The following is a 14,589-nucleotide window of genomic DNA, read 5'->3' as shown; positions in this document are numbered from 1 at the left end:
TTTTGTTTGTTTGTAGCATCGAGTACAAAGAACTGTCAGATACCAAAAGTTGGCACCAAATGCTTGATCTTTTACTAATTCTTAAATTATGTTCTATTTTAAATTGAAAACAGGGAAACTTGGGCTAATTTAAATCTGTAATTTATGTATTGCGCTCATCGATATTACGCTATCACAGTCTTTCTGGTGTCTTCCATTTTATTTGGCCTGTGACATACTGTACCAAACAAGCCCAACAATCGCAATAACCTGTTAATGACTGGAAGCTGTGGCCATCTTAGACATCAGTAGTAAAAAAGAGAATTATGACTCCTCACTACAGTGAGGCTGGCGTTTTTGTCATATTGAGACCATTTGTTTAACGGCAGATTAGAGAAAAGAATGAGCAGCAATAAAGCTGTGGGTCACCTTCAGGAGCTGCTCATGGTTATTTCCATCATTAGCATGTCATGTCTCGTGCTGTCCTGCACCAATTCTTACTGACACAGGCACTGGCCTTATGACTGGGATGCCCACTGTTAGACTGTAATTCTCACACCAATGAACTAATGTGAAATATGGCAACAGATGCGGAACTGAAGCACATTATTCAGGACCCAAGGGCCATTAAAGCCATAGCTATTAAATATAATTTGAAAAAATTAGCTTTTTGGCGAATGGAATAACAGGTTGTGAGGTATTATGATAATCACTACATTCCCCAGGGTGCCCGCTTTCCCCAAATGTTATTACTATTTGTATACCTTTGTGAAGGGGCCTTGGGATATGTCGTCTTGTTTGTTGATGCTTTATGGGAGGGGTAATTCTCCTCAGATGCAAGGGCAATAATTCCGTTTGCCAGGGTTTGTGTTCCGTTGTGCGTGTCTGAAGTAATTATAGCTCATTGCTTGATTTGTTGTTGGTCTGAGAGCATTTGTGCATGTGTGAACACATGTCATTTAATACAATTTTGACACACAGACCTGTGTGTAAGACACGGGATAGAGGTCTCTCATTCAGGCTGGTACGCATGCATTACATTTATGTTAAAGCATCTTGACAACGGCAAAGAGTTGAGTATTTGTCTGAGAGGGCCACAAGTTGTTGTCAGTGACTACTCTCAGGGTACTATATTAATCTATAACGCTATACGTATTATAATAACCCTTGTGCAGCCTTTCAGACCAGAGCTGAGCAGCATCAAATCTGTGTAAAAACACTGTCAACTGCTTTGGTTTGGAAGGGCAAAGAGTTGGTCAGTGTGGCTTTAGGGCACAATTCATTGTCATTGGCTCACATGTACATTTAATGCAGAATGAAGACATCTTAATTCTATGAATTTCTCCCAGTTTCCATAAGAGGAGTTTCAGGGGGAATTAGAAAATAAAGCACCAAGGCTTTGTTGTTTTTAAGAAATGCTGTGGAAGGAATTGTGAAAATCAATTTCATTTTAAAATTTTTAAATTCCAACATTCTCTGGTTCTAGCTTCACAAGTAGGAGTATCTGCTGTTTTTCTTAGGGTTTGGGACTGATTGTCAGAAGAAACAAGCATTTTGTATGAAAATACAAAAAAATAATTGACAGATTAATCAATAATGAAAAGTTAGTCGCAGTCCGAAGTCGTGTGTTCTTAAATGTGTCTCCGTCATCTGTGAGGTAAATCTACCTCTTTAAAACTGAAAAACCATACATATTTGTTTTTTCATTGTTGGACATTATTTTAATTTTCCTCTTTTTTTGCCAGCAGCTGGCTGCACATTCGAAGAAGATTCAGACCCCAATCTGTGTGACTTCACCCAGGGGGAGGAGGATGACTTTGACTGGCTGCTGTTTCGGACGTATAGTTCACCTTATGCCAGCTCTGACCTTCTGCGAGGTGAGTGGTCTTCTCTCCTACAGTTTTGTACTGTTTTTCAGGCTGCAGCCATTTTGTGTAGTTAGATATCTGTCGGCCTGCAGATTAAACAGAGCTGACCACGAGCTTGGCTTGCTATGAATCTCAAACGCAGCAAGTAAGAGTTCATGGGGCACAGGACCAGAGGCTATTTCTTAAGTCATGCCAGCAGTTGGTGTGTGCTTCGCTTTCTTTTTAAATGGTCTGAGAAATAAATTGACTTTTGTTTGGGAGGCAGACGTATCAGAAAAGCACGACTGTATGCAAATCAGCCTTTATAGATGTCCAGGGTCCATTATGCACCAGCTTTAATGAAGCACTCACCCCAGTTTTGTCTGCTTCCCGCTAACCCCAAGGATAATTTTATGTTAACCAGCCTCACAGGAATAATGGAAACCAGCATTTCCCTGCCATCTTGCTCTTGCTGGTGGTTGCCAGAGGGAGATGGCATGCATAGTTTATAAGGCTCTCCTCCATCTCTGCATTAACAAATACCTACAGGGATCTGACAAAAAGAAGAGTGCTGTTTCAGCTTCTAAGTAGAAATATCAGTGGCCGCAGTGGGCTCTCTGCTAAAAACACTTCTGCTGTGGCAACTTGCAATATGATTAAGGAACCTGCCTCCCTCGGGTATAACTAGTCAATCAATCTATGATATGGTAATGAGAATTGACCAATCCTTGACAAAACATGCATCTAATAGTTCACTGTACATGAGAGGGAGAAAGAACAGTTTAGTGGTGGCATCAATTCATTAAGCTTGGAAGAAAGGACTGATCATTAATGTGGCAGATACAAAGATAGATGAGCTAAGACATGTACAGATGACAATATAGGATACAATTAGATACTGTAGATCATTTAGACAGAATAAATAATTGTAGGCCTCGGGGAATACTCATCCTTTTGGAAAATATCTACTTAAGTAGCCTTTGAAAACGGTTAAAAACTTCCCACAGGGATACATGGTTATTTTTAAGAGCTGTGTAGTAGTGATTATAGTTTATTGGAGAACCTTTCCTCATGTCCGCAGGCGTCTATCAAAACAGAATTCTGAACATGATAATTTCCACATTTAATCCTAAACTCCTAAACTGCACCTTATTCACTTACACATCAGCATTCAAGCGAGAATCTGCCTGCAGCCGCCAGCCGATTCACAGCAGGCGATGGGATAATTAATACTTTTCCCTTTGGGTTTAATTAAAACTTTACTGCCATGGCATTTACTGTGATGCTGGGGCCTTCAGTGGAACAGACCAGCGCAGGTGAAATGAGACAGGTACTGTAATCCACACACAGCGAGACGGCAAAAGAGGCTCCGAGCAGCAACTCTCAATCGATCAGTTCTGAGAACCAGAAGACAAATTCATTGTAATTTGTTATCTGCTCAGCCTTCAGGCCCGCACCAGAAGCAGTGTATTACTCATGTTCTTCATGTGATTGGTGTCATTGTATATTGACAGTGGTGTTCCTTCATTAGGTACACCTTGACATTTTACCTGTTACTTATTTTAGATAATAACCTTTCTGCAGATGCTGACATAGGAAATGTTTCCCCATCTTTATTTTCTTTCTCTGACTCAATCCCCCTGTGTTGACTTCTAACCATGTATCACATTGGGCAGCCAAGGTGGGGGGGATAACAAGAGTTTATGAGATAAGGCTATTTACATTAGACCAGTATTAACTTTGTGGGGCTGAGAAACTGGTGTCGAGGGAAGATTAGTAAACATAGCTGAGATAGCTGCAGCTTGTGGCTCCCAGGAGAAATTAGAGACTACCGTTCCCTTGAAAGAGAAAATAGTCTTGGAAAAAAGAAGATAGAATGCGGTGAGGTCTTAATAGGAATGGCCTTTTTTTTTTATCACATTTTCCTTTATTTTGAATTAGATCGGAGATGTCTGGTTGCTATTGATAATCTGAAGTTCCCTCGCTGTTTTAATGAACAAGTTAGGCTTGCAGGATGATGACCTTGTAAAGGAGATTGTGTCTGCATGTCAAGTGTATTATCTGTTATTTTTAAAAGGCAGATTCATTAGCTTGGAAAGTTATGGGTCTACTGCAATATCCATTATATTGCTGCAGCATGGCCTTAAGGGAAACATCATTTAAATACTTGAACAAGCTTAAAAAACAGCTCATGACAAATGTATTTTGCTTTCTTTGTTTGCCTTATTAGATGCTGTAGTTTTCTCCTCTTAACATGTCAACATTTCAAACATGTGGAACATGATGTCCAGATATTTCCAGTTTTAAAGGTTTTCAGGTCTGATACTACATCACCTGTAAACATCAGGTTCTTGTCAGCCCACCAGAAGCTAATACAACAGGCATCTATAAAGCCTTAACATTTAGCATTGAGAAATGCATTAAAGAAGAGACAGCAGCTTTGACAGTGCAGCTTGCATGATCAGGAATCTGTTGCTGATAGTTTGCAAAACTATCTTCAATATTATTATTACTGTAACTTTAACCACAGGACAGACTAACAGCATTTCCCAGTTTTGAATTTTATGTCTTGAATTTTATGTTTTATATTTATGTTTTATTTTATGGATCCAAAGAGTCATTCAGATGTGGGAAAGGAGACTAAAAACTCCAAAGCGCCTGTCTACACTAGTGACAATCTGCTGAGGTACTGGCTATAACCGTGTGAAAAAAGTAAATCTGTCAGAAATGCGAGGCTAGGACCCAAAAATGCAGAATAGAGGGATTTTATTAAACAAAAGACTTCCTCATGTGTCCTGAGGAATACAGGCAGGCAGGCAAGCACAATCAAAGATAATCAAAAAAACAAAAAACACTAGAAAAACCCAAAAGACACGAAGGAGAAAAAACTACCAGGAACAAATGACGCAGGGGATGACAGGGAGGGAAGACAATGTACCGACAAGAGACAAATACACAAGGTAACGAGGGGAAAACGAGGGATAGGTGACATGAGGGCTGAAGAACAGGTTGAACACATCAGGGCAGACAATCAGAAAGACGGGAAAACACAAGGCAGGAAGTAAAACAAGACATGACATGGGAGAACAGAGTGACTACAAAATAAAACAGGAAAAACTGCAACCAAAACCACAACCATGACAAATTTATTAATACTGTATGACAATCTAATAAGCTATGGCTGGATATTTCCTTTAAAAGACTAAGATTTTGCCACAGAACCAGAGATAGTGTCTAATTTATTCCATGATTCTTCTAACCTTTTTAAATCCCAGTGCCTGCCTTCCCCACAATGCAACTTGACTGCTTACAGTTTGGATGGAGATTTGGGTGTGGTATGTTAGTCCTGGCTAATGTAGCATTGAGTCGCTCGCCTTAAGCAGAAATGAGGAGCGGGCTACAGAGGTCTGGTAAGCTCACTTCTTTTTAACTCCACATCAACAGATTTTTTTATTTTCAACTCAGAGTTTTCATTCCCATCTGACACTGACACGAGTGGCGTCACTTGAAGTAGTTAATTTCATTTCACACAGCTCCCTTTGGAACTACAAACAGTTTCATATTTTTTCTCTCACAAATACAGTGCTCCTCAAGACCTGTAAACAGACTTTGATACGTAAAATCTGTGGAGTTAAATGTATGTGAGAGCTACTGAAAGGCTCCTTGTTAAACCTTCTGTCCAAAGTGTTTGTTCTTGTTGAAGTGCCACTGAGCACACAAACAATCACTCAGTCCACCTCCGCAGTGATACAGACAGTGTCTCCTGGATGTGATACAGGAATTCTCCGACAGTACTGAAATAACTTGTTGAAATGTGATTTTCATTAATCTGGCCATGCATGCTAATTTTGCAATTTTTTTTGCAAAAAAAGACTTTTTTCTTTTTTGTGTAAATGTCTCCTGTGCTGTCCAGCTTCAGACATACAGGGAAGGTAACTTTTAAAAATGGGTGTCTCTGCTTGCTTGGATCCAGCTCCATCTCTGTGTTTATTCAGTACATCACATTGCGACAAGCCACAGAGTCAATTGATTGGTGTTTTTTATTAGCTACTCGCTCAATAAATCCTTATATAAATACCCACAGACATTCTTAATGGATTTTAATGTTGGATGGGACCTCAGATCTAAGGAAGGTTAAGACTTAAATGAAGCATGGCTTTTAGCATTGTCCTGGGGTCAGACCTTGTCAACCGGCCTGTACTTTAGCAGCAGGCTCAATGTAATGACCTTAGCAGAGCTGAATCATACAGTAAAACACAGACCTCCATCTGTATATCTGGCATCCTCTACCAGTCGGCTATGGAGGGCAATGTCATATCTCCTGGCCTTTACTATCTGTCACCTCCCACCCCTGCCTGGCCACGGGCGCACACCGCAGACCTGCTGAACACGGGTGCGTGTGTGTCATTGACAGAGTCCTGAGATTCATCTGCGTCTGTGAAAGGATGAGGCAGAGCGAGGAGAGAGATACATCTGCTGTAGGAGAGGCGTTGTAATCAGAGCTGACCAGCCATCCTCACTGGTTTAATACTCTATTACACTGCCTTATTTCACCTCTGGCAGACTGCATTTTGTATTTATATGCAGTATATCATTGCATTTAAAAGGTCTTTATTTATTGTAAACTCCAAATTCAGTTAGTTTTGCTCTTATAACTCTGTACATTATTTAGACAGATACTATACTTTATAGCTGGTAGATTTGTGGCTTGGCTTGTGGGATAAATGGTTGCTATAGATATCCTGTACATACTTTTATTTTATTTGAAGAGAAGGCAAGTAATATTGAATACAGTCTATATGTCTTGTATATGTATTCTGTTAAGTGACATAAATGCATTTAATTGCTAAGATAATTAATGTACAATGTATTATAGATACCTGTTTGTCTATGAAGCCTACGTCAGATTTTTATAGTTGTGTCCTCAGTAAATGATGTGAGAGACATATCTAATTGCCATTTTATCTGACTCATATTGCAATTATGATTTAGATTGTATTAACTTTCTATAAATGAAACTACAGGCCTGTATTTGTGATTCCTTTTGAATGAAACTGGATGTGATTGTACCAAGCGCAGTCAGAGATTGAACTTGTCTACATAAATTTATCTGAATATATTCATTTATTTATGTGTACCTCTAAACAAACTTGCCAAGTTTTCTCTAGAACAAATTATTGACATATTATCAAGATAGCTTTAGAAATATACTGTACTTGACATTAATATTTCCACAATAATATTCAAGTATAACCATGAGTTATACATAGTTGGCCACTTGGTAACAATGACAAACTGCTGGAAAGTAAATAAATCACCCTGTAGCTGCTCAAGCTAATGTAAACGGTAACGGAACGTGTGAGTGTTGACGTACAAGCTTTACACTGAATTGTGCAGGTCTCATTTCAGAGCTTCTAAGGTGTTAACATTCATAATATACACGCTTAAACTGATTTGTTTAAAAGTTTAACTGACAGATTTCGACAACAACTGACACCAGCTGTCGGTCATCTGCCCTCAACAACTGCTGAGCTAGCTGCTAGCTGCTAGCTGCTAGCTAAGACGTGAAGCGTTTACCGAAATCACTTATGTAAAATCCAACTCACCCAAATGATACAAAGTGTTTCTTCTTCCACAAAACAATCTTTTACCAATATCTAAAGACTGCATTTAATCAAGAAACATATAAACCTGGCAAAGACTCACAGCAATACAGTTAAAGGAGCTCTAAGTGATGTTGGGTGATGGCATTTCTTGTTGAAGTTCAAAGTATTTTCAAACAAAACAAGGCTAGCTCGCCCCTCCCTCCTCTTCATCCCGTCCCCTCTCCCTCCCTTCTGTGCTTCTGCGCACTAAGCCCCCCCCACCCCCACCCCCAAATCCGTCTTGTCGGTTATTGGCTGGAACGCTGGAAGACTGTTATGTTTGGTGGTGCAGCTTGGCCCAGTTTGGTTTTGGTGCCATTTGTGGAGCCTGGGCAGTCTACAGAGGCTGTGTTTTATTTACAGTGTTCGGGGGCCAGGCGGCTAGCGGATAGTGAGAAGATGTTTGCTGTATGTGACAAAACTTGTTGTAGCCTAAAATACGTGTGACATTGCTTAGAGCACCTTTAATTAGCTACAGCTGAGTAAATTTACTGCATAAGAGTAGTCGCTGTAACCAGGGAGATCAACTGCCACTTGCGACTGCTTTTTAAGACATTGTTAATTATGTGTCAAGTTATAGTTATCAAAGTTAAGTGTATTTGAACAGCAAATTGCAATTGCAAGTATCAGCTTTATGGAAAAAATTGGGCTTCAAGGCTAAACCTGTGCAATGATGAATGAAATTAGAGATGAGACAAAGTGGTCTGTTGTGTACTCTTAGGGATAGTACAGTGTGTGAATGGAAGCAGTGTGTTAGCATTTAACTTGATTATTATTTAACCAAGTGAAATGATAAGTTAGATTTATCATTTAACTTGGTTTACAGAGGGCAATTGCTCCCTTACAGAGAGAGTTGTGTTCCGGTTATGTGCTGTTAAAGAGTCCGCAGGGTTTTGTTCCAGCCAATCCTTCAGCTCCAGCTGATTTCACTCATTAACACACCTTCGGTCAGAGAGGGAGGAACTAATTAGTGCAGTAGGTAGCTGTAGTTGAAAACCTGCAGAGTTTTCCGTGGCTTAGGACCGGACGCCCGTGGCAGACAGGGATAATTGCTTATGACTCATTACCTTGAGGCAAAGAAGATTATTTTTATTGATCACTGATGTATTCTATAAACGTCTAAAAGCTCAGTCCACCTGAGAAATGCCCGTCACTACACAGGAGCCTTTATAATTTAACAAATTAATTAAATTGTTATTCAGGGAAGCGAGTGCCAGCTCCCTTTATGCCTCCTCTACAAGGTAGAGAGGAATCATTAATGTGAATGATAGAGACACATTTGGATCATACATTGTGCCAGCCACTAAAGCCTGAAGTCTAACTGGTGTATACTTTTTAGTTCTCTTTGTTTTGCTCACCCACACACAGACACCCATGTTATAGGTAGGTATGGTAATGAAGCCACCTTTTGGCTGTAGTTCCCGTCTAATTAGTGCCGCTTTAGAGCGACAGCTAAAGAGCTTTTATGTTTAAGGTTGCGGGTTTAACAACATAATTGAGCCTCGGGAAGCACACTCAGGATCGTAGCCAAATAGACTTTCTAGGTGAATTACCTTAACTCAGATGAGATGAAGTGGCCGGTCACTTGAAGCATAATGGTTCAACTCATGAAAGGCCATGTGGTTGACAACTGTAATTACGTTGGAGCTTCTTTGCTGTATGAATTGGGAATTTTAGATTTTGCACGCAAATAATTGTCCCTGTTTGACTGAATGGAATAGAAAGATATTTATTGTTTATCTTGCTCTTTACATCACAGTTTGTAGAGGAATTAACAGTAAAACAAATGGAACTGGAAGGTTATAACATTTGCATGTGAGTAGTGTAGCTTTCTCATATTTTCTGACGGTTTCCAACTCTGATTTAAGTGATTTTGTTTTAATTGTAACAATTACATTTTGGTCTGGTGATTTGGAAAACCCAAGATTATTCAATCTTTGTAACACCATTTGGACAAAATCTAACAAGTGTCCACAGCCATGCAGTTGTCTTTGTAAGGCTGTATAGCTCAGCGGTTCTTTGAGCTAAATGCTAACATCAGCATGCTAACATGCTCAAGCTGGGCATGTAATATGTTCCATTCTAATGTCAGGGACTGGTTTATTGCACATACCCGACTTTTGCTGACATGGAAATAGAAATGGTGTAGAAAGAAAACGGCTTGTAAGGACACATAAGGCAGAGCAGAACAGCGGCAAGAATGGTAGGGGCTACTTACTGTACTGTATGTAGAAGCTTTATCAGCAGATACAGATACAGTGGGCCTCCTGTTAATGCCATTTATGTCAAAGTGTGGTAGATCTTTAATGAAAAATGTCCAAAACTTGAGTCATCCCAGTTTATTAAAATTCTAGACAGCTCATTTTGATTTGGGATCAGAACATGGCACTCATTTATTGCCAACTTGCTGACTTGCTATTTGAATGGTAATATTCTCAGCACTTTGCATTATGTTCATTGTTAGCTTGACTGCTTTTCTAAGGGGAAATAAAATGTTGTGTCCCCACCGCCTGCTTATAAATGCAGTGTCCTGTGTCCTTTTGGGAACTAAGTGGCTTCAGCTGGGCAACAGCTCTTACAAAGCATCTGCATGCACCATCACACTTTAAACTTCACAACCACAAAGCATTTTTATAACAATTCTGTCTGACTCATAAAACATATTAATAACCGTTGTTTTAAAACCCATATCATCAAATCATCTAACAATTAACTATCTATTCCATATTTTTTTATTCTATTCCACACTGTGGCTAAGTAACTGAAGGACTAAAACTTCAGCATATGCTTTAAGGATCCACCATAATTGTAGGGAAAAGTTTTACATTATGGCACATCCCTGCAAATCACATGAGCGGAATTTGTATGCAGTCATTGATCCACCGCTGTGAGACTTAATGATTTCAGTTTATATTCCTATGCAGGCGCAGTGAGTGGCAATCCAGTTGCCAGGAGGGGTTCTGAATAAAGGTCATTTCATCTCCATTTGTTGGAATAACATTGATTTGAGACGTAGGATCCTCTTGAGTTGGCATCTGGGTTGGAGACTCATGAAGTGCCAAAGGCACTTATTATTGGTTATTTAGGGAATAACGGGGTGGGGGGACAAAATATTTGATTCCCCTTCCTCATGTTCCCCCTTAATCTCTCATCCATTCCTGCCATTCTCAGTCACATACTTCCTCTCAGTTGCAATTTAATTCAGCAGTGTTACCATAATAAGTCTTGTTGTGCACAACACTCTGTTAGTAATTGATATGTAGGCACTGCTTCTGGGTGGAGCCATTTGCATTAAATCGTGTTAACTGATATGATAATGAATGTGAAAGGCCTGATGCAAGCAGAATGACTAACTGGAGATGGATGGCTATTTGAATTATACACAATAAGTAATATATTATATCAGGTCTCAGGGGTCCACGACTCCGTCTGCATTTGTTGCCTGTCTTTCACTGGGATCTGCTCGGCTGCCTGGATATAAATATTCTGTATCGCATTTGGCATCTCCTTCGTTATCTTCCTAACATCCTCATCCCCCTCACTTTTCGTAATGTCTGATGAGGAGGGAGCTAGAAATATGTGGAAATAAATGGTAGAAGTAAAACTAAATGAGACATGATCTTTTAGGAAATATTTGAACATAGGTATCTGAAAATAACCTAAGTGTAAGTCTGTTCTGTGCCAATGTGTTTAGTGTGCTGTCCATCTCTTTACTTTTAACCAGACAATTAGCTTCTCAAGCTTCACCAAACTTTATTAGTCTCTATTTATACAAATGAAATGTGTTATTACTATACAAAGGGCTTGGGTGAAGAAGTGACACCACAGTAGACTGAAACAAATATGAATTTGCTGAAGTGAAGTCATTGACTGTTTAAACATTTTAATACATATTTTAGTTCAAAACATTATCAGTCTTAAACAAGTTAGCAGTCAGCAGTTTCCAAACTTTTTAGGCAATGCACCACATTCTATATCCTGACCTGGTTGATGCACCCCCAATCTTTTCTTTTTATGTCCAATGTAAAGTAAGGGGCTTTTGACTTACATTGGCTTGCTTTGTGTTCAGGTGACAATGTAGATAAGAGGGCATCATACAGCTGTTAGCCAGAACCTCACTGCACACCACGCACCGTGGCTTTGGGCAATCTGCATCGCCGGTCCAAGTCATATGTCATATGTCCTTTGTTTTCTTTCAGTCTGATACCCACTCTCGTTGCCTCTTTTTTGTACTTGGCCAGATGATGAGTATATGTATTCTGGATCGGCCTGTGCTCTCCTTTTTGGTCCCCCTCATCACATCTTTCTCTGTCTCCTGCTCATGTTCTTCTCCAAACGCATCTTTCCATTTTTTAAGTCTCTCTCACTTTCTCGCTCCTCTTTCATGACTTTAGATGTAAATGAAAATGGACTGTTCTTATATAGCCTTTTTCTGGTCTCAACGACAACTCAAAGTGCTTTTAAATAGTACAGGAACCATTCACCATTCACACACATTCATACACTGTGGCCGAGGCTGCCGTACTGCTCATCAGATACACACTCACACACACTGTGCATGGGACATGGGACTGCGGGGCCAGGGATCGAACCACCAATCTTGCGATTGGCAGGCAACCGCTTTACCCATCAGTTTACTGTCCCGATTTACAGATTTCAGCCAGTTGTGCATAGTTGCGTAAGTAAACTATTTCAATTAAGAGGCATACGTAATTAATGTGTTTGTTACGTAAAGACAGGCTGACTGGCAGGAGCTGAAGTTCATTCTGTGCACATTTATTCAATTTTTTAATTGTAAATTTATGAAGCAAAGTTATATTTTTCCTTTGGGAATTGCTGAGTTAAAGAATGATGATCCTCCTACTATAAGTGGCTCATTCAGCAGCCTCTGAAATGAGAGATATTCGTTTTGAGGAGTGCCTTGTGTGCTTTTATGGCATCTGTAGGATTGCTACATTTAATTCCTTTCAGGCTCAGTCATTAATGTTTTTACTGCCTCCATCAAATCTGTTCAGTGCCTCCCACCTTTAGAAATATTGACTGCAATTATCCAGTGAGAATGACATAATACAGCTACTGTCTTTTGCAATCATGATCAAAATGTGGCTGCAGATGCCTGTGCTAGCCACAGCTTGAAACCTAAAAATTGCTCTGGGAAAAAAAACCAACCTCTCAATATTTCAAACATAACAAAAAACATCAGAGATGCTGGAGAGGTGGCTTGATCGTTGCATCATGGCCCCAGCTTTCTCTGTGTTTGTAATCGCAGTGAAGAGCATGTCCCTCCGAGGAACACTCCCAGGTTGTTACTGCTAATGACTGCTGGGGGTTCTCCACGAGGAGCTGTCTGACAGCATTTGCTCAGATATTAATATCGGACGATGGGAACGAGGAAGATGGCAAGTGCTGTAAATTGGTGCCACACAAACGCAACACATGCGTGAACAAACTTGGCATGGACACTCGGATGCACACTATTACACATTCATACAGTATGCTGACGTATGTTTTGCATATACAGTTATTAATTATTGTAAGAAAACAGGAGGCGGCCATGCTTGGAGAATCAGCTGCTTTGCCTCTGTGCCAGTTTATGTGAGTTTTGAGGCAATGCCATAAAGTGAAATCTGGAAGTAATGCATCAGTTTATTGTGACAGTACAATTATGAAGTTCCAGCTCCCACTGCTATGTGGGCTGCTTCCTTGTCACCTTGCTAAGCGCCCTGCTCTCTAATGGGAGCAATAGAAAAAGCCATAATCATAACTTCAGTGGAAACTCATATTCTTTTATATTCTTTGTTTGTAATGTTTTTCATTGCAGAGAAAACAGAACATTTTAAGAATCCAACTTGCGGGAAACATAACGTTTCAAAGTCTTTCTCATGAACATTATTTCTGAAGGGATGCAAAGCCACTGCTCTCTTTGGGGTGGCAGGCACAGCCTGGGATGCTCAGCTGGATGCCCCTTACACGGCTTTAGAAAACGCTCCCACAAACAGCTGCGGGATTTGCACATCGCTTAACCTAATTTATTTGAGGTCTCTTTGGGAGCAGAGGAGTTGGATCACATGCACCCAGTTTTACACACACACACACACACACACACACACACACACACACACACACACACTTTCCATTTCATCGGGTCTGTTTCAGGCTGTCCTCAAACTGCACATTTCCAGTTGTATCTCTGCTTTTCCACAGCTTGTCTTTCACTCATTTGCTCCCTTCCATTTTCTTTTTCTTCAAAATATTTAATGTCTGCCTTACTCTTTTGAGTTTTATTTTACACCCAGCTGTAGCATGATATTGAAAATGAGATGACATGGCAGTTCTGTTGCTAAGATCTGGTTGGTGCATTATGAATTGAACACAGACATGTTGCAACAGACCTTGATTGCCAGACTAATATCTCTGCTGTGATTCTCTAGAATGGCAAGCTGTCTGTGGCAGGGCAGGAGCAAATGAGCACCAGCTACTGCTATTGCTTTCCCAACACAGCCAGCCAATTAGAGACTAATCTAACGATGCACAACAATTTCCGCAATGCACTGGCCTATCTTTTTTAATTGAATTAGGATAGGAGCAAAATAAAGCAGATATTCCCTTCGTATTTCTCTGAGCTTGATTACAGAAAGCACTGACTGTTAAAAATTCCAGCGGCTGGGTCAGAGTTGTGCTATATCCTCCTACGATTAGAGGACCAGATAACCAAGATTTATTAGCCAAACACCCCGGCAATTAATTAGGAAGCGGCACTAGACTAATCCTGTTTCCACGGGCTTTGGCGGGTTGAACCTCTTTACACTACCAAGAGGAGCAGAAGAGCACTTCAAAGACGAGAAAAGGCTTAAATCAGCTCCTACATATAAGCCTGTTTGTTGGGTACAGTATAATTACTGTGTCTGTAGCCTGTGTTTTTGAGTGCATGTGTGTAAGTATGTTTATAAACTATGTGTGTTAGAATAATAGTCTACAGTTGACATTATAATGTATATATGTGGATGGACACATGGTCTATGGTCGTTGATTACAGTGGCAGGGTGCAGCTGTAAATGTTATGGTTTAATATTTTGTTATATATTTTGTCCTTGTGATTGTGTTATTTTTTTGGTCTT

At 40.0% G+C, this 14,589-nt stretch overlaps 1 protein-coding gene across 7 annotated transcripts in view; it reads left to right on the top strand.

The window, feature by feature from the left end:
- Nucleotides 1-14,589, top strand: part of ptprub (protein tyrosine phosphatase receptor type Ub) — a 163,458-nt gene that overhangs the window by 48,613 nt on the left and 100,256 nt on the right. For 4 of the 7 annotated variants that reach the window (XM_032518299.1, XM_032518298.1, XM_032518296.1 and 1 more), the window contains exon 2: nt 1,725-1,856. In XM_032518299.1, the coding sequence (XP_032374190.1) occupies nt 1,725-1,856 (132 nt within the window). The remainder of the gene's footprint in view (nt 1-1,724; nt 1,857-14,589) is intronic. The other 3 variants (XM_032518295.1, XM_032518300.1, XM_032518297.1) reach the window with 1 other exon arrangement.

Source organism: Etheostoma spectabile, chromosome 6 (genome assembly GCF_008692095.1).
Source record: "Etheostoma spectabile isolate EspeVRDwgs_2016 chromosome 6, UIUC_Espe_1.0, whole genome shotgun sequence".
Classification (NCBI taxonomy): Eukaryota; Metazoa; Chordata; class Actinopteri; order Perciformes; family Percidae; genus Etheostoma; species Etheostoma spectabile.
Note: the sequence above shows the minus strand (reverse complement) of the source record. Positions and strands in the feature narration are given on the sequence as shown.